Genomic DNA, 20,258 nt, shown 5'->3' with positions numbered 1-20,258 from the left:
TGGTTGGTTGGTGTGGTGTGCACCTTATTAATTTTTCTAAAAAATTATTTATTAGATATTTTTTATTTAATAAAAACGTGGTTAATAAGTGGTAAACTGAAGACTTAATCTCTTCAGATTTTTCAGGGTTCTAACTGCCATGCCTCTCCCACGTTTTAATAAAACGTCTTTATTCCCGTTAATTAAAAATCGATTTTTCTTTAAAAGGTGCGATTACTTTTCAGGACGATCATCTCTTTTAAGAAAAAAATAAACTCTTTAATATTAAAAAAAATCCGAGCAGTAGTATCATTAAGGGTGTAGTATACGACGGGTCTCTACAGTGCAGTGGAGGTCCGATCACAGTTAGACTGGGCTGTTTTATCCTGGGGACGACGGGGCTGATAGTCTGCTTGCACAAATTCTGGGCAGTGCCGCGAACGTCTTAAAGAGAGCGACCTAGTCCGCGACTCAACCCAGACAATCATTCGGTAATTTCGTTCCTTTTTTATTTCTGCAGCAACTTAGAACAACAGAAACCAAAAGAAAGAAAGAAAAAACATTAGTATCTTATGTTATGACTGTGCAATAACTCAATCGCAGCGGTGACCACTCCCTTTCCCTCTCTAGAGATGTCAAACCCCGGATCCTCAATCTTCCTGTTCAGAAGATTGTCAAGCTCCCCACGCAATTTCTGCAAAACAAAAGGCCAAAACCACAGACAAAACTTTCTTAAACACTGTTGCATTGATCAATGAACCATCAAAAACTTGGGAGGCATATTTACCCGAATCAACTCTAAAACACTCTTTGATGCAGAGAAATGGAGATAACCGTCTAGCATTTCAATACCTTCACCTGTTTTACTAGGAATTAGGTTACCACCAAACAGAAGTAAGGCATAATCTGATATATTCGTCGAATCCCGGATGAAAATGCTGGTTGTTTTCACTTTCTCACTGTAAACCATGTAAGGAAGAGGGAAGAGGTGAACTGATGCGTTGACAGATGCAGGGTGGATATCAACTTTCCCCACTTCTTTGGTGTAAAATGCGCTCCGCTTTCCTCTTCTTTTGCACTGCACAACATTTGGGTACATCCCTGCGCAAAGGATTGCACATACCATCTCCAAATCCTGACCGTACTGGTTGTATGCCTACAAGCACATAAAACATAACATCCGATAATTTTCATACAGATAGGCATAACAAAGTCACTTGACAAGAAAATTTCAGAAAAAAAAGTCAGGTTATAGAGACATAATGAAAAGCAAAGTGCTTACAGCAGGACCCCTAGATTTGTCCACAAAGCCAATACCCGCCAATAGATCTAGAAACTGCATTCTCATATCCTCCATCATCTGCAAGGTTACCGGAGATAAGAAGTTCTCCCAACAGAATGCTCTATCATTTCCATTACGTTTTGCCTCTTTCCATCCTTCAAAAGCTTTGAGGAGTGCTATGTGGTCACTGCAACAACAATGTGAAGATTTAAATGATAGAAAGGTTTATAAACTAAAATTTGTCCAAACTCACTGCAATTTATCAGAAAGGGGAGTGGCTCAGCAGAATGACCTAACCTGCAAGAATCACCGGCAAAAGACCTTTTTGCAGCATCAGCTTCCTCTTTCCTCTCTATAGGCAGGACAAACGGATCACGATGAGCAAGAGCAGCAGCAATTGTTAAAGCAGGATTCAGGCATTGAAAGATAGACCCCATCAATAGCATCTTCCCAATGTTTGGGTCCAATGGCAGAGTGCAAAGATGGCGACCTGTTAAGTAAAATTAAGGCAGACTGTGGTCAGCACCCTAAATGTGAAACAAGTAGAGGAAGAGAAGTTAAAATGTGGTATATACCAAGTGGAGTAAGCTCCTCCATATCATCTAAAGCTCCTATAGTTTTAAGAAGTTCAATTGCATTTTGGACGGCAAGGGAATCTGGTGGCTGTAGTGCCTTTGCCAGAAATGATCCAGCAGTTCCAAGCTGCAAACTTTTAATCTGGAGGCACAACTCTTGCAGAGGTGTTCGGAGTATTTCAGGTAACTGATACTGAAGCATTTCATCGTGTATGATTTTTGGGTACAATTTATAACAAACCCCAGGTTGCACACGGCCAGCACGCCCTCGTCTCTAAAATCATCTCAAAAGAAAAGAAAAATACATATACAAATGCATTATTACAGGAAGGACAAAAAACATGATTGGCAGTCTGGATTCTTAACTCGTATAATACCTGATGTGCTGAAGCTTTTGAAATCCACGAAGGTAAAAGACATGCCAGTTTGTTAAGAGCATCATAACTAGTTTCCTTTGCCTTTCCACAGTCTATCACGTACACAACATCATCTATGGTGATACTGCTCTCAGCAATATTTGTTGCCAGCACAATTTTTCTACAAGATGGAAAGAGGAAAATTTAGAATTTGAATGCAAAATAAAAAGAACTGCAATTGCAACAGCATCAGGCTAAGGCTCAAATCCATCTGATATCAAAGTGATTGTAGCAGGAAGCTTGAATCTTCATATTAAGAAAGAAACAAATTCGTAAACTAGCGCTGTATGATGTTATTTCCCCAATCTTGTCTCTAGCCATTCACTATTTCAATTGAGTAAACTTTTTAACATTAATTATATGCCTTCGTATGCTTGCCTTTTGTTAGGGGGTGGACGATCAAATATTTCACGTTGATTGATAGTAGGCATAGATCCATGTAAGGGAAGAACCATAAACTTGCTTGGATCTCCAAGGAATCTGTTTCCCTTAACTTTGTCAAGTAGTTTAGAAATGTCATCCCATCCCGTAAGGAATACAAGAATTGCACCAGGACCTTCATGGCGACATATATATTCAATACTTGATTCTACCTACATAAAATAAACTACTGGTGATTTGTTTACCCCCAAAATTAAAAATTAAACAAACTACATTTAACTTGTTCAGTAAAGATATAGTTTTCAACTTCACCACAAGAGAAAAGGACCAAGTTTATTATAAGATGGTCCCAAGTACATTTTTTTTTCTTTTCAAACATTAAGTGCACATGTTTCACGTATTATCTTCATAAGCATCCATATCAATGTAGGCTCCTATGGCACAATGGTATATAAGCTATACCCAATACTATACTAATCTCTTTCAATATTTCACACATTTCAATTGCTTTACCCTGGTCAAGGCTCCAAAAAAAAAATCTTCATAGAAAAGGAAACCTCAGATTAGACAACATATATTAACCAGGAATGCAGCAAACTCGAAACATAAAAGTGCACGTTAGACTTCAGAACAACAAAAATAAAGTTGAGTTTATAGAAAGAATGTTACCAGACCCAAATCAAGTTGTGAGCCAGACCATGCTTCAAGAGACTTTCTTGTATATGTGCTATAAGTTCTGTATTGAGAATCAATATCAACTTCCTGCATTCATAGACCAATTATTTGTAAGTTTTATATTTTGAGGACAAAAAACTATCTAATATCATCAGCTTCCATACAACAGCAATATATTAAGCAACGAGTTTATTATAATAAAAAAATTAAATGATTCCAGCCATCATTAAATCTGTTAAGATGAAAATGGAATGAGAGATTGCCTCAAATAATTCAGTTAACGGATCCTTCTTGGAATCTTTTTGTCTCCTTCTTGAATTTCCATCAAAGTTACTAGACTCTGACTTTATACTATAGTGAGTTTTCTCTAAAATGTCTTCAAGAAATAACTCGGTTACAGGAAAAGTAAAGCCCTGCAAATAAGTCAGAAAATATGCAAAATTAAGAATCTGCCTTGAAGAACATCAATATACATTTTTCAAGAGAAAGATACTATACCGGTATATGTATGGTTGGCGCATTTCCAAAGTACTTAGAGAACAATTCAGCATTGATCGTCGCACTCATCAGAATAAGACGTAAATCTGGGCGACGGGGAAGAAGATCGCGCAAAATTATTAGTAAAAAGTCCTCATTCATGCCTCTTTCATGGATTTCATCAACAAGCAAGTGGCTAACACCAGTTAATTGTGGATCCTGCACCTGCATCAACAACAGCAGGATATAGTGAATATAAGAACTGAAGCAGAAGTACAGACACCAAAAAAATCTGTATGTTACTATGAGGCTAAACTTTTTATAAAAACATGTAAAAGCCAAAACCCAAAGGATGGTGCTTCTGGAGTATGTATTCCAAGATTTTGTTGTTTTAACCCCTGTTGTGTTTAAGGGTGGTACAGCCCATCTGTCCCATGTGATTACATATCAATTTCCATGTCACATAACACGAGTTTTTCTTTTAAGGAATCCAAAAACAATTGTTATTCTCAATTATTTAGACCAGATGAAATAGTCACACACATCATAAGCAATTTGAAGTTCATGAAATAGAATCAAGCACCAACTGTGGGGAAGGGAGAAGGGATCCAAGGAAACAATACAATGGAATTGACATGAGATTAAATTACCAATTGGCGAAGTAATACTCCAGTGGTGCAAAATAAGAGTCGTGTTTGGGATGAACGCTTAGATTCAAGCCGGATCTGATAGCCAACAGTTTCACCAAGACTTTCTCCTCTTTCTGAGGATATACGGGCAGAAACAGAAATAGCAGAAATACGGCGAGGTTGAGTGCAAATTATATTACAATCTGCACCACGCAAACATGATATCTCCTCTTCTAGAATGAATTGAGGAAGTTGTGTTGTTTTGCCACAACCTGTCTCTCCTGAAACTACTAATACCTGTATTTAAACAAAACAAAATTAGTGACTAAGTAGTATAAAATAATTAAGATCTAAAATTGATACCATTTATACTTTTAAAAAAAATTGATACCATTTATGTTGGGCAAGTAAATGCTTTTATTTTAATTAAGAAAGAAAAATAATGATTATAATAAATTGTTAAGAGTCCCACATAAATATATACATATATATATATATGAACATTCATACATTTAGAAGAACATATCATTCCACTCACTACCAATTAGGTTTGAGTCCGAATCCCATGACTCTTAAAGTGAGCCAGAAAAGCTGCTAAAGATTCAATATAAAATAATTAAGATCTAAATTGATAACATTTATACTTTCAAAAAAAAAATTGATACCATTTATGTTGGGCAAGTAAATGCTTTTTTTTTTAAATTAAGAAAAAAATAATGATTATAATAAATTGTTAAGAGTCCCACATAAATATATATATATATGAACATTCATACATCACTACCAATTAGATTTGAGTCTGAATCCCGTGACTCTTAAAGTGAGTCAAAAAAGCTGCTAAAGATTCAATTCAATATTGGTGCTTGAATAGACCACCATCTTGAGGGGGCATGTTAAGATTCCAGTATAAAAAAGTCGGACCATCAACACATTTCTAAGAACATGAGTCACTTCAATTATTACCAGTTGAATTGAGTTAGAACCTCTTGATTCTTAAAATAAATATATTAAATAAGAAAGATACCTAGAATCTTTTGTTTGTGAAATGAGAAGTTGTTTTCAAGTTAGTTAACAAATAAGAGAAATTCTTATATTTTACTTAGAAATTCCAAGAAAATCCAGTATTTTCTAAAGATACTTAATAGCATGTATAGAAGAGAACTAGGTCAAAGTGGTAAATGTTAATTAAGAATGATGCACTTGTACCAAATAATCTCAACTTTGCAAGTCTAAAATTGACATTTTTGAACATTTAGCAACTCTTCTTCAAAAGTTTCCTTGCAACTCTGCATAAAAATAAGTGCAAGAACTTCTATATAACTTTAAGCTTCTAATTTTGTTCAGCTATATAAATCAATTCAATGTACCCATCAAAATATATAAACATGAACAAGCTACACGAAAATTTCTATCTTAGATTACATATCCTATGTTTCTAGTTTATAATTCTCCATCTCATATCACTTTAGGTACATGTGTGTTTAAGCATGAATTTGGAGGCAAAATGAAAATTTTATACATTTTTTAAGTAACAAATTTGCAGCTGTCAACTTGAAAGATAGACCAATTTTGCCTATATATTATTATTGATGAATAAAAATTTCCCTACTTGTGGCATGGAAAACGCCATACCTGATTTTCTGCAACAGCTTTCAGAAACTGAGACTTCATTTTGAATGCAGGAAGTTTTTCCCGGAATAATTGCATTGCCTTTAAGCTGTCACTTGTCTGCATTATAAAAAATAATCTTAAAAAAAATGGAAATTCAACTTGGAATACTTAACCAAAAGGAATGCAAGTAATAAGAATAATTTCCTGTACAAATAATAGCACAAACAGAGGGAATGCAGAAGCCAACTCCATCCCAACCAAAACATCTTCCCAAATCTAATTATTTGAATAATCAAGTAATTGGAAGGTCATTAGTTTTCTTACAAATTCCATCATTGAAAATAAGGCATCCCCCTGTTCCAACTGCCCTTTGTTTTTGGGGTCTTAAAAGCAGCCTTTTTTTTGTTTTTACAACATATGATGCTTTTAAAATTTGAATCTTTGTTGAGGTTTTACAATGAGATTGTCAAAGTATTCTAAAAATCACTAAGAAAGAAATTGACAAGGTTTCTTAGTAACATGACTGGGCGAATTCTAGATAAAGTATTTAACAGTCTCAACTTAATAACTGCATCAACATAAGTTCTGGCTTGCAACCAGGAAGCTCGACATGAGACACAATGTTTTCGCATCACATGTCAGAGTGCAATCATGCTTATAATTCATGTTTTCAACATGCTAGATTATGCATCATTTATTAGATGTCTTGTCCAGCAGTAACTGGTGATTAGCAGGCAGTCTTGTTTGTACAGGAGAAAAACTAGTTGTTATTCTGTTACTACCACTACTGTACTGTTACATTGGCAACAATAATCTAGTTATTTAATTTTAGGAAAATGTCTACAAAAATATTAAATGGATAGACCCAATGAGAAATGTTCTGAGGATAAGCACTAGAAAGATTTAAATGACCAGTACATGGTGAAATTAATGAACTAAAGAGTTAAATATCAGGAATTTGAAGTTTGAACTGTAATACTTTTGCTGTAATTTCACATAAGCTTGCCAAATTTTCCTAAAGCTTAAGCATTAGGCTGTGGGCCAAAGTTAACTTGGATTTTGATAATAACCTATGTTGTTAATGTCATTTTTCAATAATGTTAGAAGATGCTACCTCTTCTGTTCAAGTCATCAATCCGCTCTAGAATAAATCATAACTTAGCATGAATATGTACATGGTTTTGTTATGTAGAAAATGAAAATTAATTTATGCTAATGGAATTTTATTTTATTTGGTGTGTTCCTTAACTTAAAAGATTTATGATGTAAAGGGCTGTACTAGAGTTAATGATCTACCTATTTGGTGGCTAGAAAACGAGTTTGGTAGCATCAACAGCTGTGGTCAGGAGGGATTATGTTGGGATTGTCAATAAGCATTATAGTATGGAAATATGTTAGTTGTGTTCGTTGTTTATGTCATGTATCTGCATACTTGGTTTCTTTTTGATAAAAGAGAAGGCGAACCAGATCATGCAATATAAACATAACACATTGCATTATGTACCTTCATTTTTTCCTGCTTCTCCTTAAGCTCAAGACTAAGTTTTTCCCTGGTAGAATCAGTCTCAAGGGTGGAGACAAGTTGAGTCATATCTCCATCAGCTGAAGATTGTATGCCTCTTTGAGTTGTTGAGCTTGTTGGTTCTAAAGAGCTATTTTTAGGTACTCCTACTTGTGACTGTGAGTTATCCAGCAGATTTCCAACTCGCCTTTCAATTTCTGTAGTCATTCTAATCTGCAGAATAAATATCAAGGGGTAATATTATTTTTTAAATAAATCAATAGTACACTAAAAACACAAAGCTAAAACAATGCAAAAAGACTTTACCTCTTTCTGGGTAGAGCCATGACGGTCATCAAGATCTGCGCGATAATCTGGCAATGGAACTTTGCTAACAACAAGAGCCTTGCCCTTATTATATGCATGGCTTTCTTTGCAGAAGCATAAAAACAATGATAAATGTAAGATTAACAATACTATGACTGCAGCTATCACAACAACCAAAACATTATAATTGTTCAAAGCCAGATCGCTACACAATCTAACTAGCAAGTCCATGCCAATGATCAAACGACTTACAATCATGCATGTTCATTTAATTATCAAAAATTACTTAGATTGCCAAAAACTACTCAGAACGAGTACAAAAAAACAAAACAAAAAAGAGAAAAAGGCATGTCTTCCTCAAATGAAAAGACGAAACAGTCAGAAGAGCGCTTACAAGTGAAGCCCAAGTTGATGAGCCATGGCAGCTAGAATTTGCTGGTCTGCTCGACTAAAGTTTCGCTTAATTATCAACTCTTGTTCTCCTCCTCCTTTCATCTGCTCTATCTTACCCAACCATTCATTTTCATCCAGAGCTTCCATCTGTATATCAAAAAGACAATAATAAAAATAAGACCTTCACTCAGGAATGTCTATCACTGGTATAGACAATAAGAGACGATAAGGTATCGTAAAACTGAGCCCCATAAATTCCTCAAGAATTTCTATCATAAGGTATCGAGAAACTGAGCCCCATAAATTCCTCAAAAATTTCTATCAACTAGTTTTAACCATTCCAAGCACAAAAAATAAAACATTTCCATTTATTGCATAGTAGCACGATCAATCAAACTAAAACATGTGAAAGTATCATAACAATTCCACACTCATCACTTTCCCGCCAAAATTTAAGGCTTTTTAGTTTATTGACATGCCATACCGTCAAGCATAATGAAGAGAAAAAAATAATCAAACTACTCCATTATCCTAAACTACTTTCTTGACAATCAAACAGAGGTCCGTTCACACGAAAAAACATCAGCACTCGTTACCTCCGAAGCATTTTGCCTCAGCTTCTCAGCACGCCAGACAGGGTCCCACCACCTCTGTTCTCCTCGTCCACCACCACGGCCTCCTCCGTCTCCGCCGCGGCGGCCAGCACCTCCGCCGCGACCGCCGCCAGAGTTGCGGACACCTCGGGAGTTGGGGCCACCTCGAGAGTTGGGGCGATAAGACATTGAGGAAGTGGAGATCTGGTAATGGCGGCGAATCGAAGATAGTCGCGGCGCGAGGAAGTGGAGCTGGTTAGGAATGGAGAGTGAACAGAAGAAGGAGCAGTAGTAGGTGATGGTCCGCGCTGTAGGGGATCTTAGTGAGAGATTTGGAAAGATTTTCAACACTCGCCCATTAATAGGTTTTGACATTTTCTTTTCTGAATTTGTGTAAATTGAGTTTTTAAATACAGTTTTTAATTTTTCAAAAAAAAAATATAGAGTTTTAGCCCTTGGCTCGTCTTGCTGCGGTTTGAAAATACAAAATGTATGTTGTTTGATTTTTTGGATAGTAAAAATTACCTAACATATGATATTTTTTTTATAAGTTTGATAAATATGGGATTTTTAATTTTGTGTAGTTTTTTATAGTTTTTTTTTTACATTTTTATAGGATTTTATTCGCATAACAAAAAATTTAATGGTAATCCTTTACTGTCATATTAATTTTTAAAATGACTAATTTGACACTAATAACCAATTACTATTATCAAATTTTTTAAAACTAATTTTAAAATAGAAATTGGATACCTTCATATCACTAATAAACTAAAAAATTAATATTGATAACCAGTTACGGTCAAAAGAAACTATTTTGATAATGATAAACGATTACCACCACGTCAACTTTTAAGATAATTAATTTGGCACTAATAACTAATTACCGTAAAAAAAATATGGAAAAACAAAAATAATATAACTAAAATATGAAGAAAAAAAATCCATAAAAATGTGAAAAAAAAATAAAGAAAGCCATATTTTGGTGGCATTATTTTCTTGTCCATTATGTATAGAAACTAAGTTTGAATTTACCATATTTTTGTAAATTTCTTTTTTAGTTACTTGAGGTTTGCCTCTCAAATCAATGGAATACTTTTTCTTTTTTTCTAAATATATATAAAGTAAGAGAAATTTTGGCTCATTTAAAAGAAATTATAAGCATAGTCTAGTCTAGTCTAGTGTACCACACCTCTTTGCAAGAGAAAGTTCCAAATTGGAATATCTTCTCTATTATCAAATCTATATATATATATATATATATATAAAGTTATGCTTTAAGAAGATGAAGTCTCAGCCTATATTTTCTTCAATTTACATTATCTATTTCTTTCCTTTTTTTTCTAATTTTTTTATTTAATTCTTTATGTGACTTTTGGTTATACTTGCAAAAAAAAAATGAAGAAATCAATTTCACTTTTAACTCTAAGAGCACAACTATTTTAAAATATCTTTCCAAAACACACATTTTTTTATTTTACATCTAACTTTTACATTACACCATACATCAACTTCTCTATTTTTTTTCTCTATATCATTAAATACTATATTTTAAAATATTTTCTATTAATTTTAAATTTTTTCTTTAACTATCAATAATATCATAATATCTTTTAATATATATAAAATCTACCCATATATCATATCACATAATTATATTATAATACTACCCATAAAAAAATAACAATAAAAATTTATTAAAAAATGAAATATAATAATATTATAAAATATAAATAAAACTCATTTACTAAGTATATAACTATATATATAAATATATAAAAAGAGAAAGAAAAAAAAAGAGAAGAGCATATATATATATATATAATTGTGTGTGTGATTTTATGTGCTTTGTGAATAATGTAAGAAAGAATATGAAAAATTAATACTATATGTTTACATAGATGAATAGTGTGTTATAAATATAGCTATGTACTATAGATGAAGGTAAATTTTTTTGAAGGATAAAGCATCCATTGGAGACTCATTTTAGTACATTTTGGTATAATTTTACAAATTTAGTTATTTTAGATCACCCATTAGAAGTGCTCTAAAAGTGTTCAGTTACAAAAAAAAATGATACTACACAATAAATCACAAAAACTATTAATTAATATATAATGTATATCACCAATAATCAATTATCAGTGAAAAAGTTATCAGTTTACCATATTTGATATATATATATATATGTTGACCATCGAATTCGTCAACGACACGGAGTCAAGTAAAACGATAGAAAATGAGATGAAATCAAGATGAAAAGATAAACGACACAAAAGATTTATAGTGGTCCGGCCCCAATAAAATGGTAACAACCTACGTCCACTTAGTGTTCTTATTGATGTATAATTCCAAGAATTGTGATCAATGAACTAGGGTTCACGAGTTTCACAAGCTTTCGGATGAATACAATTATGGTGGATAAAAACACTCTATTTCTCTCTTAGAATTCTGAAGTTCTAAAAGTCAGAAGTCCCATCTCTTGAGCCCTTTGATTCTTATTTATAAGCTCTATGAGTTCTACATGGGCCAATGGGCCTTAATTACATTTAATACAGACGTATCTAAATAAAAATGGAAATTACAATCAATACGTAATTACAGGATTACATATCTGAAGGAAATAAATGAAAATATGCGACAAGACTGGTCGCCCATAATTATGTTGTCTGATGAGCCAATTCTCTTCTGGTCAATGGTCGAACAGACCATACTTACTTAAACGGTCACGTGTATCCCACATGTAGGTCAATCCTGCCACGTCATCAAGTAATCCGTTTTTGGTTAAACATTTGTCCCCCAAGTTTATTTTACTATGACCAGCATAAAGTAAACTTAACCGACCGACCTTCTGTTTGACCTGTCACGTCTGTCAGCACCTTTTTCGAAAAAGTAACTAATCATGTCGTTGCAGTTTCCCAAAAGCGTTTTGACGGCTAACACGTTTCCCCACGTGTCAAAAATTCACTCCCATCATTACCTCTTTTACAGTGCCTCGATCAGTATATATAACTCGCCCTCCTCAATTTTTACCTTTTACCACTCTTCTTTTCCTCAAGAACTCTGAAGAACAAAGCAAGAAAAACTCAGAAAAAACTTGGGCGATCTGTGGTGTGTCTATCCAGCCGTTTGAATCAATGCTCGTGACTTCACTTCAATATTCCATTCAAGTAAGTTTCTTGATCTTTTTTGTCTCCGATATACCATGTAACATTCACTTCTCTGGTGTTTTTGATATTCGGTGCTTTGAGTTTTTTAATGTTCTTGAGGAAAAACAATTTTGGGGTAATCGGGCTCGAAGGTAGTAACATGGTAGGATAGGAGTTTAAATTCAAAAAAAAACACTAAATGAGGCTTAGAAATTGGCTTGAGAAGTAGGAATACTGATTTGGGGTGCAAAATCGAAATAAAAATTCAATTTTTATGCACTCGGAAAAATTTGGGTTTTTCCCACCTATTTTCGGAGTCGAAAAGTTTTCCTGATAAAAAATTCACTTCTGCTTTTTAATCCGTTTTTCCAAACGGTGTCGCATGTTTTTAGTGTTTACGTTAGAATGTTGTTGGTCTTATAAAACCTTATCTTTTATACACGAGCAACGTTATCCTAATGTTTCCACTTCTCCTATCTTTTGGTCGTAGATTCTCATCTCCCCTTTCTGTTCTCAGATTTTCATGCACGACCCTTGGGGAGGTGAGAGGTCGATTGACGACAATCTACTCACACTACTGTTCGAGGATCAAGAACAATTGTTGCTGCCTTTTTCAGAAGTCCCATTTTCTCAACACAACTCAGCGACCAGACCTCCGACTAGTCAACTGAACATGGGCCACGTGAAGTATACTGCTCGCAGAAAGAAGAGAACAGCCAACCCTCCTTCTAACTAGCCTGCTCCTCGCACCAAAGAGCCTTCTACAAATCCCCAGCCTGTAAACAATGTACCAGCTGAAATCCAAACTAAAGCCCGACCTCGCGACGGCCTTAGACCAGAGGTCGAATGGTACGTTGCGTCTCCTAGCATCGTATCAACTAGGATGGTTGATAACTATCTCAAGAAGTACGGTCTTCCTGGGATAACCCTCATCAAACCTTCACCGACCAAAGGGCAAACGTGCTTGGGGGTGCCTTCAGCGCCTAGTCGAGGTACCATATCGAGGTAGGGCAATCTTGCCCCTACACGAATTCTTTCAAGGGGTGGCCAATTATTTTTGAGGTGCCCCTTTTCAAATTACCCCCAACGGATATAGAGTACTATCTGCACTCTATATCCTTTATAACCATAAGAAGTCGCCAGTACCAACACCATATGAGATCAACTACTTATTCGATCTCAAATCCAACCCCAACCACAACAACACGGGGTTCTTCCACTTCTACCACCAGGAGTCTACTCGCACCTTCCTGAGCGACATTACCTACAAGTCCAATGTAGAGAAGTATTTCCAGGATTACTTTCTTACAACAGACCTGGTTGCTGATAATCTGGCCTTCACTCGAGGAGGTAAATATTTTACTCACTGGTCGTTTAATTTCTTTTACCATCTTTAGAACTTTGGTGTTGTTTAGGTCCATGGTATCGACCATTCCCTACTCTAGAGATGGAGATAAGGGCAGCTGCCTTGGCCAGCATGACGAACATCAAAAAAAGCTTCAAGGAGCTGGTCATGGAGAGCAACTTAAGGCTGGTCGGCCTCCTGCCAACTCACCAGGATGTGAGGGAGTCTACAGCAGGAAGTGCTACTGGAGGAGACCTCCCCGAGCAGCATCAGGATGTGTCACAGCCCTCGAGAAGGCGGGCAACAGGAGTGAACATCAGGGAACCTTCCAATATTCCACGAGTTGCTGCTGTTCCGACCCAATAGGGAAAGGGCAAGCAGAAACTTCCAGAACACCCCGAGCCCATACTCGAGTCGTCTGATGAGAACGCTACTAACTTTTCCCTCTTAGATAGTTTGCCCATTCCCTATCATTTATTCGACGGGGACGACAACTTTAAATATGCGATCAGTAGTTTAAATTCAGACTTCTTTGAAGCAGAGAGTGAGTGTAGCAGTAGTATTATAAATAATGTATCGACCTGTAATAATAGCTCGAGTATATTACTTAAAAATTTTCTTACTCTTATTTCCTTGCTTTAGTAAGTATCTCAATTTATATTGTCTGATCGTTTGTTTATATCATGCATTCATGCCTTCCGACGACGCATTTGATCTGTACAGCCAATCCAAAACCACTGCTCTTGCGAACAGGAAGAAGGGAAGCAGGCAGCATCCTAGGGAAAGCAGTAGCGATCCCTCAAAGAAAAGGGCTCGGACTGAGGATCCCGCAGCACCTATACCTTCCAAGGAAACTACTCCTCCTCCAGCTCCCGTTGACCAGACTCCTCCACCAGCTCCCGTCGACCCGACTCCTCCATCTCCTGTCAACCCAATGCCTCCTGACCAGTTAGGAAAAACTCAGGCCGAGGCTGTTCTGAACATAGCCTACAACTCGGCCAATGACAAACTGAAGAAGCTATTAAGACATCGGCCCAATTAGGAAGCCTTAGGTAATGTCTCCTCCATGAAGGTCGAGCAGATTCTCAGTCGCTCGCTGAATGAAATACTCAGTGTAAGTTGCTATTTTTTTGTTGTGTCTTAGTTGTCTATCTCGCCCTTTTTATTTATACTAACAACTTTGCCTTTTTCTCTGATTGCAGGGAGTTTTGACCCTGAGTACCGGTTGGCGTCGCTCAAAGGAGACGTCTGCCAAGCATCCTGAAGAGATTAAGGCTGTCAAGGGAAGACTCGCCGAGCAGCTCAAGGCGGCCGAGGGTAGACACGCCCAACTGGTCGAGGAGCTAAGAGCAGCGAAGGAGCAAAATGCCAAACTAGGCGGGGAGCTGAAGCAACATAAGGAGGCCTTTGGCAAAGTCACTGAATCCAAAGAGAGGTACAAAGAGTCTTCGGTGTTGAACTTCAAAGAGGCCTCCAAACTCTAAGACGAACTGGCGATCAGCAGGAAAGAAACTGCTGAGTTGGAGGAGCGAGTTAAATTGCTCGAAGAAACCAATGCTAGTGATCTGGAGAGGTTCAGGGGAGCAACGTTTAACTGCTTTTATATGTTATGAAAAAACAACCGCGAGGCAAACTTTTATTATTTACCAGAGCGTATGAAGCAGGCTGAGCTGGCAAAATGTGTTGCTCGCCTGGAGGAAGAGGAGACAGCTCAGGGATCCCCTGAGATTTCTTTGGCCACAAGTATTGAAGGCATTGATGAGGGTGTTGATACCGCAATCGACCAGCAGCCTCAGCAAGATCCTCCAGCTGCTCCTGATGCTTCATAATTTTATTTATTTTATTTTAATTTGTAACTAGGACACACGAACCACGGTTCGTGATATCAAGACAATATTTTGATGCGTAGGTCAGCTTTTAATTTAATTAGCAATTACATCCAAGTAGTAACTGCTCGCGGTGTAAAACATTTTACTTTGATATTATAATATTTGCAATTTATTATAACATTTGTTCGCATGACCGAACTTAGCATAGCATTTTGTTTTGATCTAACAAAATTTTGAAAAATACTCTAAGTACCGTAGTATGATTTCCCTTATTTTGCTTGTGTGTTTGCATATGCCTATTGATATGTTTTGCTTGCTTAGTACCTTATATGCCCCCCAAGTGATTGAGGAGCTTAAGGTCCTCGGTCACTTGCCAAGACCCAGACCTGTTCAAACATTATTGCTCGTAATAGAGACATGTAAAAATGATAATATAGCAAAACAACACACGTAATGAGCAAATACTTGTAATAAATACAATAATTGGCAAGAATAACTGGATGCACACAGTTCCTTTTATTTCTCATAATAAATGGACAATCGTGTCTGTACGAGTGATCAAAAAATTGATCTTACACTTATAAGCGACTAGTCATATGACTGACTAACCCTTGTTCATAAACTTGTAAAAAGTGAAATTAATACAAGCCAATTCTTTAAAAAGAATTGTTTTATTGATAATACTTGCGCAGGTGTTCTCCATTCCAATAGTGAGGAATGAGATCTCTATTTAAGTGAGCAAGTTTATAGGTGCCTGGTTGGAGGACTTCTTCAATTTGATACAGACCTTCCCAGTTAGGTCCAAGCACTCCAGCAGCTTGATCGCAGGTGTTAAGAAAAACTCTTCTAAGTACCAAATCTCCCACGTTAAATTTTCTTTCGCGTACTTTAGAGTTGAAATACCGAGCGACCTTTTGCTGGTAAGCTGCTACTCAGAGTTGAGCTTGCTTGTGCCCTTCATCGAGCAAACCCAAAGATTCCATTAATAACTGACTATTAACACTCTGATCGTATGCCAACCTTTTATGTGATAGTGGATCTAATTCAACAGGCAACATGACTTCATATCCATAGGCCAAGGAAAATGGAGTATGGCCTGTTGTTGTTCAATGAGAGATTATATACGACCAAGGGACTTCAAGTAACTATTCTGGCCATGCCCCCTTCGCTTCTTCAAGCCTTTACTTCAGGGTATCCTTCAATGTTTTGTTGACAGCTTCAACCTGTTTGTTTGCTTGCGGATGAGCTACTGAAGAAAAACTCTTGATAATCCCGTGCCTTTCACAAAAATATGTGAACAGATCGCTATCAAATTAAGTGTCATTATCTGAGACAATCTTTCTTAGCAACCCATAGCGACACACGATATTTTTCACCACAAAATCCAGCACCTTTTTGGTTGTTATTGTAGCAAGTGGCTCAGCTTCGGCCCACTTTGTGAAGTAGTCAATCGCAACCACAACATACTTGACGTTGCCTTTTCCCGTGGGTAAAGACCCAATCAAATCTATCCCCCACACTGTGAATGGCCACGGGCTTTGCATCTGTTTTAGCTCATTAGGGGCTGCTCGCGGTATCTTGGAAAACCTTCGGCACTTGTCACACTTCCGAACAAAATCCACAAAGTCCTCATTCATCATTGGCCAGAAGTATCCTTGCCTTAGGATCTTTTTTGATAAACTCTGCCCCCCAGCATGATCTCTGCAGAAGCCTTCACGGACTTCTTGCATTAATTCTTTGGCCTTTTCCTTTGAAACACACCTTAGAAGTGGCATTGAGTATCCTCTCCTGTACAAAATTCCATCAACCAGAATGAATTGAGTCGACTGTCTCTGGAGGGTTCTTGCTTTGTTTCTATCCGTCGGCAACACTCCATGTTCTAAGTATTCAATGAAGGGCATCATCCATGTGTCTGTTGCTTGGATCACCAGGGAAGACTCTTCTGCTTGAATGCTCGGTGCGGACAAATGTTCAACAGGTACTATATTCAAGGTGCCAGCATCCTTCGCACTCGCCAACTTGGCCAAAGCATCAGCATTTGAGTTTAGGTCGCGAGGTACTTGCTGGAGAGTATATTTTTCAAACTGTGCCAATAAGTCCTTTGCTTTGTACAAATAAGCAACCATTTTCAGACCACGGACTTGATATTCTCCAATAATTTGATTAACCACTAACTGGGAATCACTGTAGATTTCAAGTGACTTTATATCCATGTCCTTGGCTAACCTTAATCCTGCGAGCAGAGCTTCGTATTCAACTTCGTTATTGGACGTTGTGAAGTCAAATTTGATTGCACAGTGGAATCGATGTCCTTCGGGCGTGACTAAGATCAAGCCTGCTCCGGCATTGTGCTTGTTGGAATAGCCATCTACGAACAACTTCCAGGAAGGAGTTTGGCTTTGGAGTTCAGGCTCTTCTATTGGCTCGGTATCCTAAAGCCCAGTAAATTCTACGACAAAATTGGCTAGACCCTGTCCCTTCATAGCTGCTTGTGGCGAGTAAGAAATATCGAACTATCCAAGTTCAACTGCCCATTTTAACAATCGACCGGCGACTTCTGGTTTCTGCAGGATTTGTCGTAGTGGCTGGTCGGTGAGTACTACAATGGGGTGAGCTTGGAAGTATGGTCGCAGCTTTCTGGAGGCTAAAATCAAGCAATAGGCTAATTTCTTAATGGGCGGATATCGTAGTTCTGCTCCTATTAGCCTCTTGCTTATATAATACACAACCTTTTGAACATGTTCCTCCTCTCTGATCAGAACAGCGCTAGCAGCATACTCGGTGACTGCCAAATAGATGAACAAAGTTTTTCTTGACTGGTTTGGACAAAATCGGTGGTTGCGACATATGAGACTTTAGAGCCTGGAAAGCCTGCTCGCACTCTTCTGTCCACTCAAATTTCTTATTCCCCCTAAGCAGATTAAAAAATGGAACGCATTTGTCCGTTGATTTGGAAATGAATCTACTCAAAGCGGCAATCCTCCTGGTTAGACTTTGTGTTGGTTTTTATAGATCAAATCAGAGATTATACGCAGCGGAACAACAATCAAAACTGTTAATTTAACCCCACAAGATTTCTAGATCTACTTCTTCACATACATATATATATTGAATCAAAGATATAAATAGAAAATTACCTCAAGTCCTTCCTCACTGCTATCTTTTTGTATGGTAAAAATTCTTGAGATCTCACACCAAGATCTTCCAAAATGTTCTCAGCACACAAAGAACGAGTGTGGGCTCGCTATACAAAATAATAGGCAAAATCTATTTATCAGATGTTCTCAACAAATGAGATCTGATAAAGTTTGGACCTAAGTTTGTGAAGAACAATGACATATGCTTGTATCACTGTTCTCTTTCTCTCAGAGAGATTTCATGATATATTTTCTATCCCTAAAAAGTATTGTTCTGAAAAACTGATATCATATATTTAATATATCCAATATATTAAAAATAAAATATTAGTTATTTTAAACAATTTGAAAATAACTAATCAATTATCAGATTTTGATTAAATAATAATATTTTAATCATATTACAATATCTCATTATTTATTTAATATTTAAATAACTAAAATTGTGGAACCAAGAAACTATCAAAGGGGTGTTTGGTATGAGATTTGAGTTTGGGAGAGTAGAGTTAGAGGGGGTTTAGATTAAGGGAATGTGAAACTCAAGTGTTTAAAGGGGTTAAGATTACCCTCAAATAAAGCTAAAAAATGGTACCCACTTGGAAACACAAACCCCCAAGCCATTAAAAATAAATTTACCAAACATGGGTTAGATTTGACATTCTCATTCCCACCAAACCAAACACCCTCCAAGAGCTTCTTATGTGTGTAGCACAGTGACTAAGCACTGTTCTACACGTGTACCACATGCCAAGGAAGGTATGTGATTTTTCTCAATTTTTTTCTTATTATTTAAATACCAAAAATAAATTAATTCAAAATTAATTATATTTTTGTTAAATCAAATAATTAATTAATTCTCAAATAATTAATTACACATAATTATACAACAATTATGTTTAGTGCATAGAAAAATATTTTACTTATCAAATAAGTCATTTTTCCCATTTTTGTATTTACCTTTGTCAATATTTGTTTGAGCCATTTCGGGACCATGGACCTATAACATTAAGCTCCAATAAATTGTAACTAAATAATTAAACTCTTTAATCATAATAGTTAATTTATTAATTCTGATATTGCTCCACTATAAATTAAGAATTGCACTCTTTATGATATAGATATACTTTTACAGAAATCTTATTCTAAGTTGTCCATTGATATAACCATCGTACAATAGTTCAACCCTCTAATTAATTAGTTCATAAATTAGAATGGAACAATTACCATTTTACCTTTATAATTTACTTCTTATTCTTTAAGTACCATTAATTCACTAGTGAATAATTAATCTATAATCTAATTATAGATTTGAGCTCAAAATCATTCAGTTCCAGAATTAACCCTTAAGGGAACTAATATACGATCTGTTAGGAAAGATTAGATTATGTATTGTTGATACATGTTCCCAGCCATCCATGATATTAAATCTCCAAAACAAAAGTCATTAGCCTCATTCTATGAAGAGACCTTAACGAATGAATCAAAAGATTTAATAAACATGAACAGGAGTTCATGAACACTAAGGATTTAGGTTGATCTATAAATGATCATCAGTTATTATATGAATTACAAGTCTTTATTATTAAATAGTTTTTGGATAAAGACTTTTATTCATATCGGTCCATGTCATATATAATCATATTATATAAAGCACATTTACCGAGATGTCTTACCACATCAATAATCTGAATCTAGATTATTTGTATCAACATGATACTCAGCAAACCGTACTAACAACCCCAATTAAAGAATTCCATAACTTCAATTTGTTGTTGTTGACTATTTTTATTCATTCATGTGATCTTAATTCTCTCGTACTAATACAAGATCACATCCTCAATAATGAATATGGAATTTTTCTGATATTTACAAAAATTATTCAAACAATAATTTAATAAACTAAATATAACAATAATATACCATTGTATTTATTTATTCATCGAAATAATAAATGTCTTT

General features: G+C 36.0%; 1 protein-coding gene across 2 annotated transcripts; it reads right to left on the bottom strand.

Annotated features, from left to right (window-relative positions):
- Window positions 1-272: 272 nt before the first annotated feature.
- On the bottom strand, window positions 273-9,213 carry LOC133823587 (DExH-box ATP-dependent RNA helicase DExH1). 2 transcript variants are annotated; one of them, XM_062256431.1, is made up of 16 exons: window positions 8,843-9,213; window positions 8,248-8,393; window positions 7,854-7,953; window positions 7,530-7,760; window positions 6,047-6,142; window positions 4,436-4,711; window positions 3,807-4,010; window positions 3,572-3,721; window positions 3,303-3,395; window positions 2,631-2,845; window positions 2,214-2,373; window positions 1,837-2,110; window positions 1,559-1,751; window positions 1,262-1,448; window positions 767-1,135; window positions 273-673 (listed from the first exon to the last, which is right to left on the bottom strand). In XM_062256431.1, the coding sequence occupies exons 1-16, from the start codon at window positions 9,026-9,028 to the stop codon at window positions 542-544; spliced, it is 3,012 nt and encodes a 1,003-aa protein (XP_062112415.1). In that variant the 5' UTR covers window positions 9,029-9,213; the 3' UTR covers window positions 273-541. The 2 variants fall into 2 exon arrangements, with proteins under 2 accessions (XP_062112415.1, XP_062112416.1); XM_062256432.1 differs by lacking the exon at window positions 8,843-9,213 and having other exon boundaries at window positions 7,854-7,957; window positions 8,248-8,380.
- Between the last annotated feature and the right edge of the window lie 11,045 nt (window positions 9,214-20,258).

Source organism: Humulus lupulus, chromosome 3, assembly GCF_963169125.1.
Source record: "Humulus lupulus chromosome 3, drHumLupu1.1, whole genome shotgun sequence".
Classification (NCBI taxonomy): domain Eukaryota; kingdom Viridiplantae; phylum Streptophyta; class Magnoliopsida; order Rosales; family Cannabaceae; genus Humulus; species Humulus lupulus.
Note: the sequence above shows the minus strand (reverse complement) of the source record. Positions and strands in the feature narration are given on the sequence as shown.

Bases quoted from the DNA above. Each gene is read 5' to 3' on its own strand.
- LOC133823587 (XM_062256431.1), bottom strand. From the start codon at position 9,028: ATGTCTTATCGCCCCAACTCTCGAGGTGGCCCCAACTCCCGAGGTGTC. The intron at 4,712-6,046 runs GTATGGCGTTTT...GTTTAAATACAG, and splicing joins AAGCTGTTGCAGAAAATCAG to GTATTAGTAGTTTCAGGAGA. The intron at 2,374-2,630 runs GCAAGCATACGA...TCCATCTTGTAG, and splicing joins CGTCCACCCCCTAACAAAAG to AAAAATTGTGCTGGCAACAA.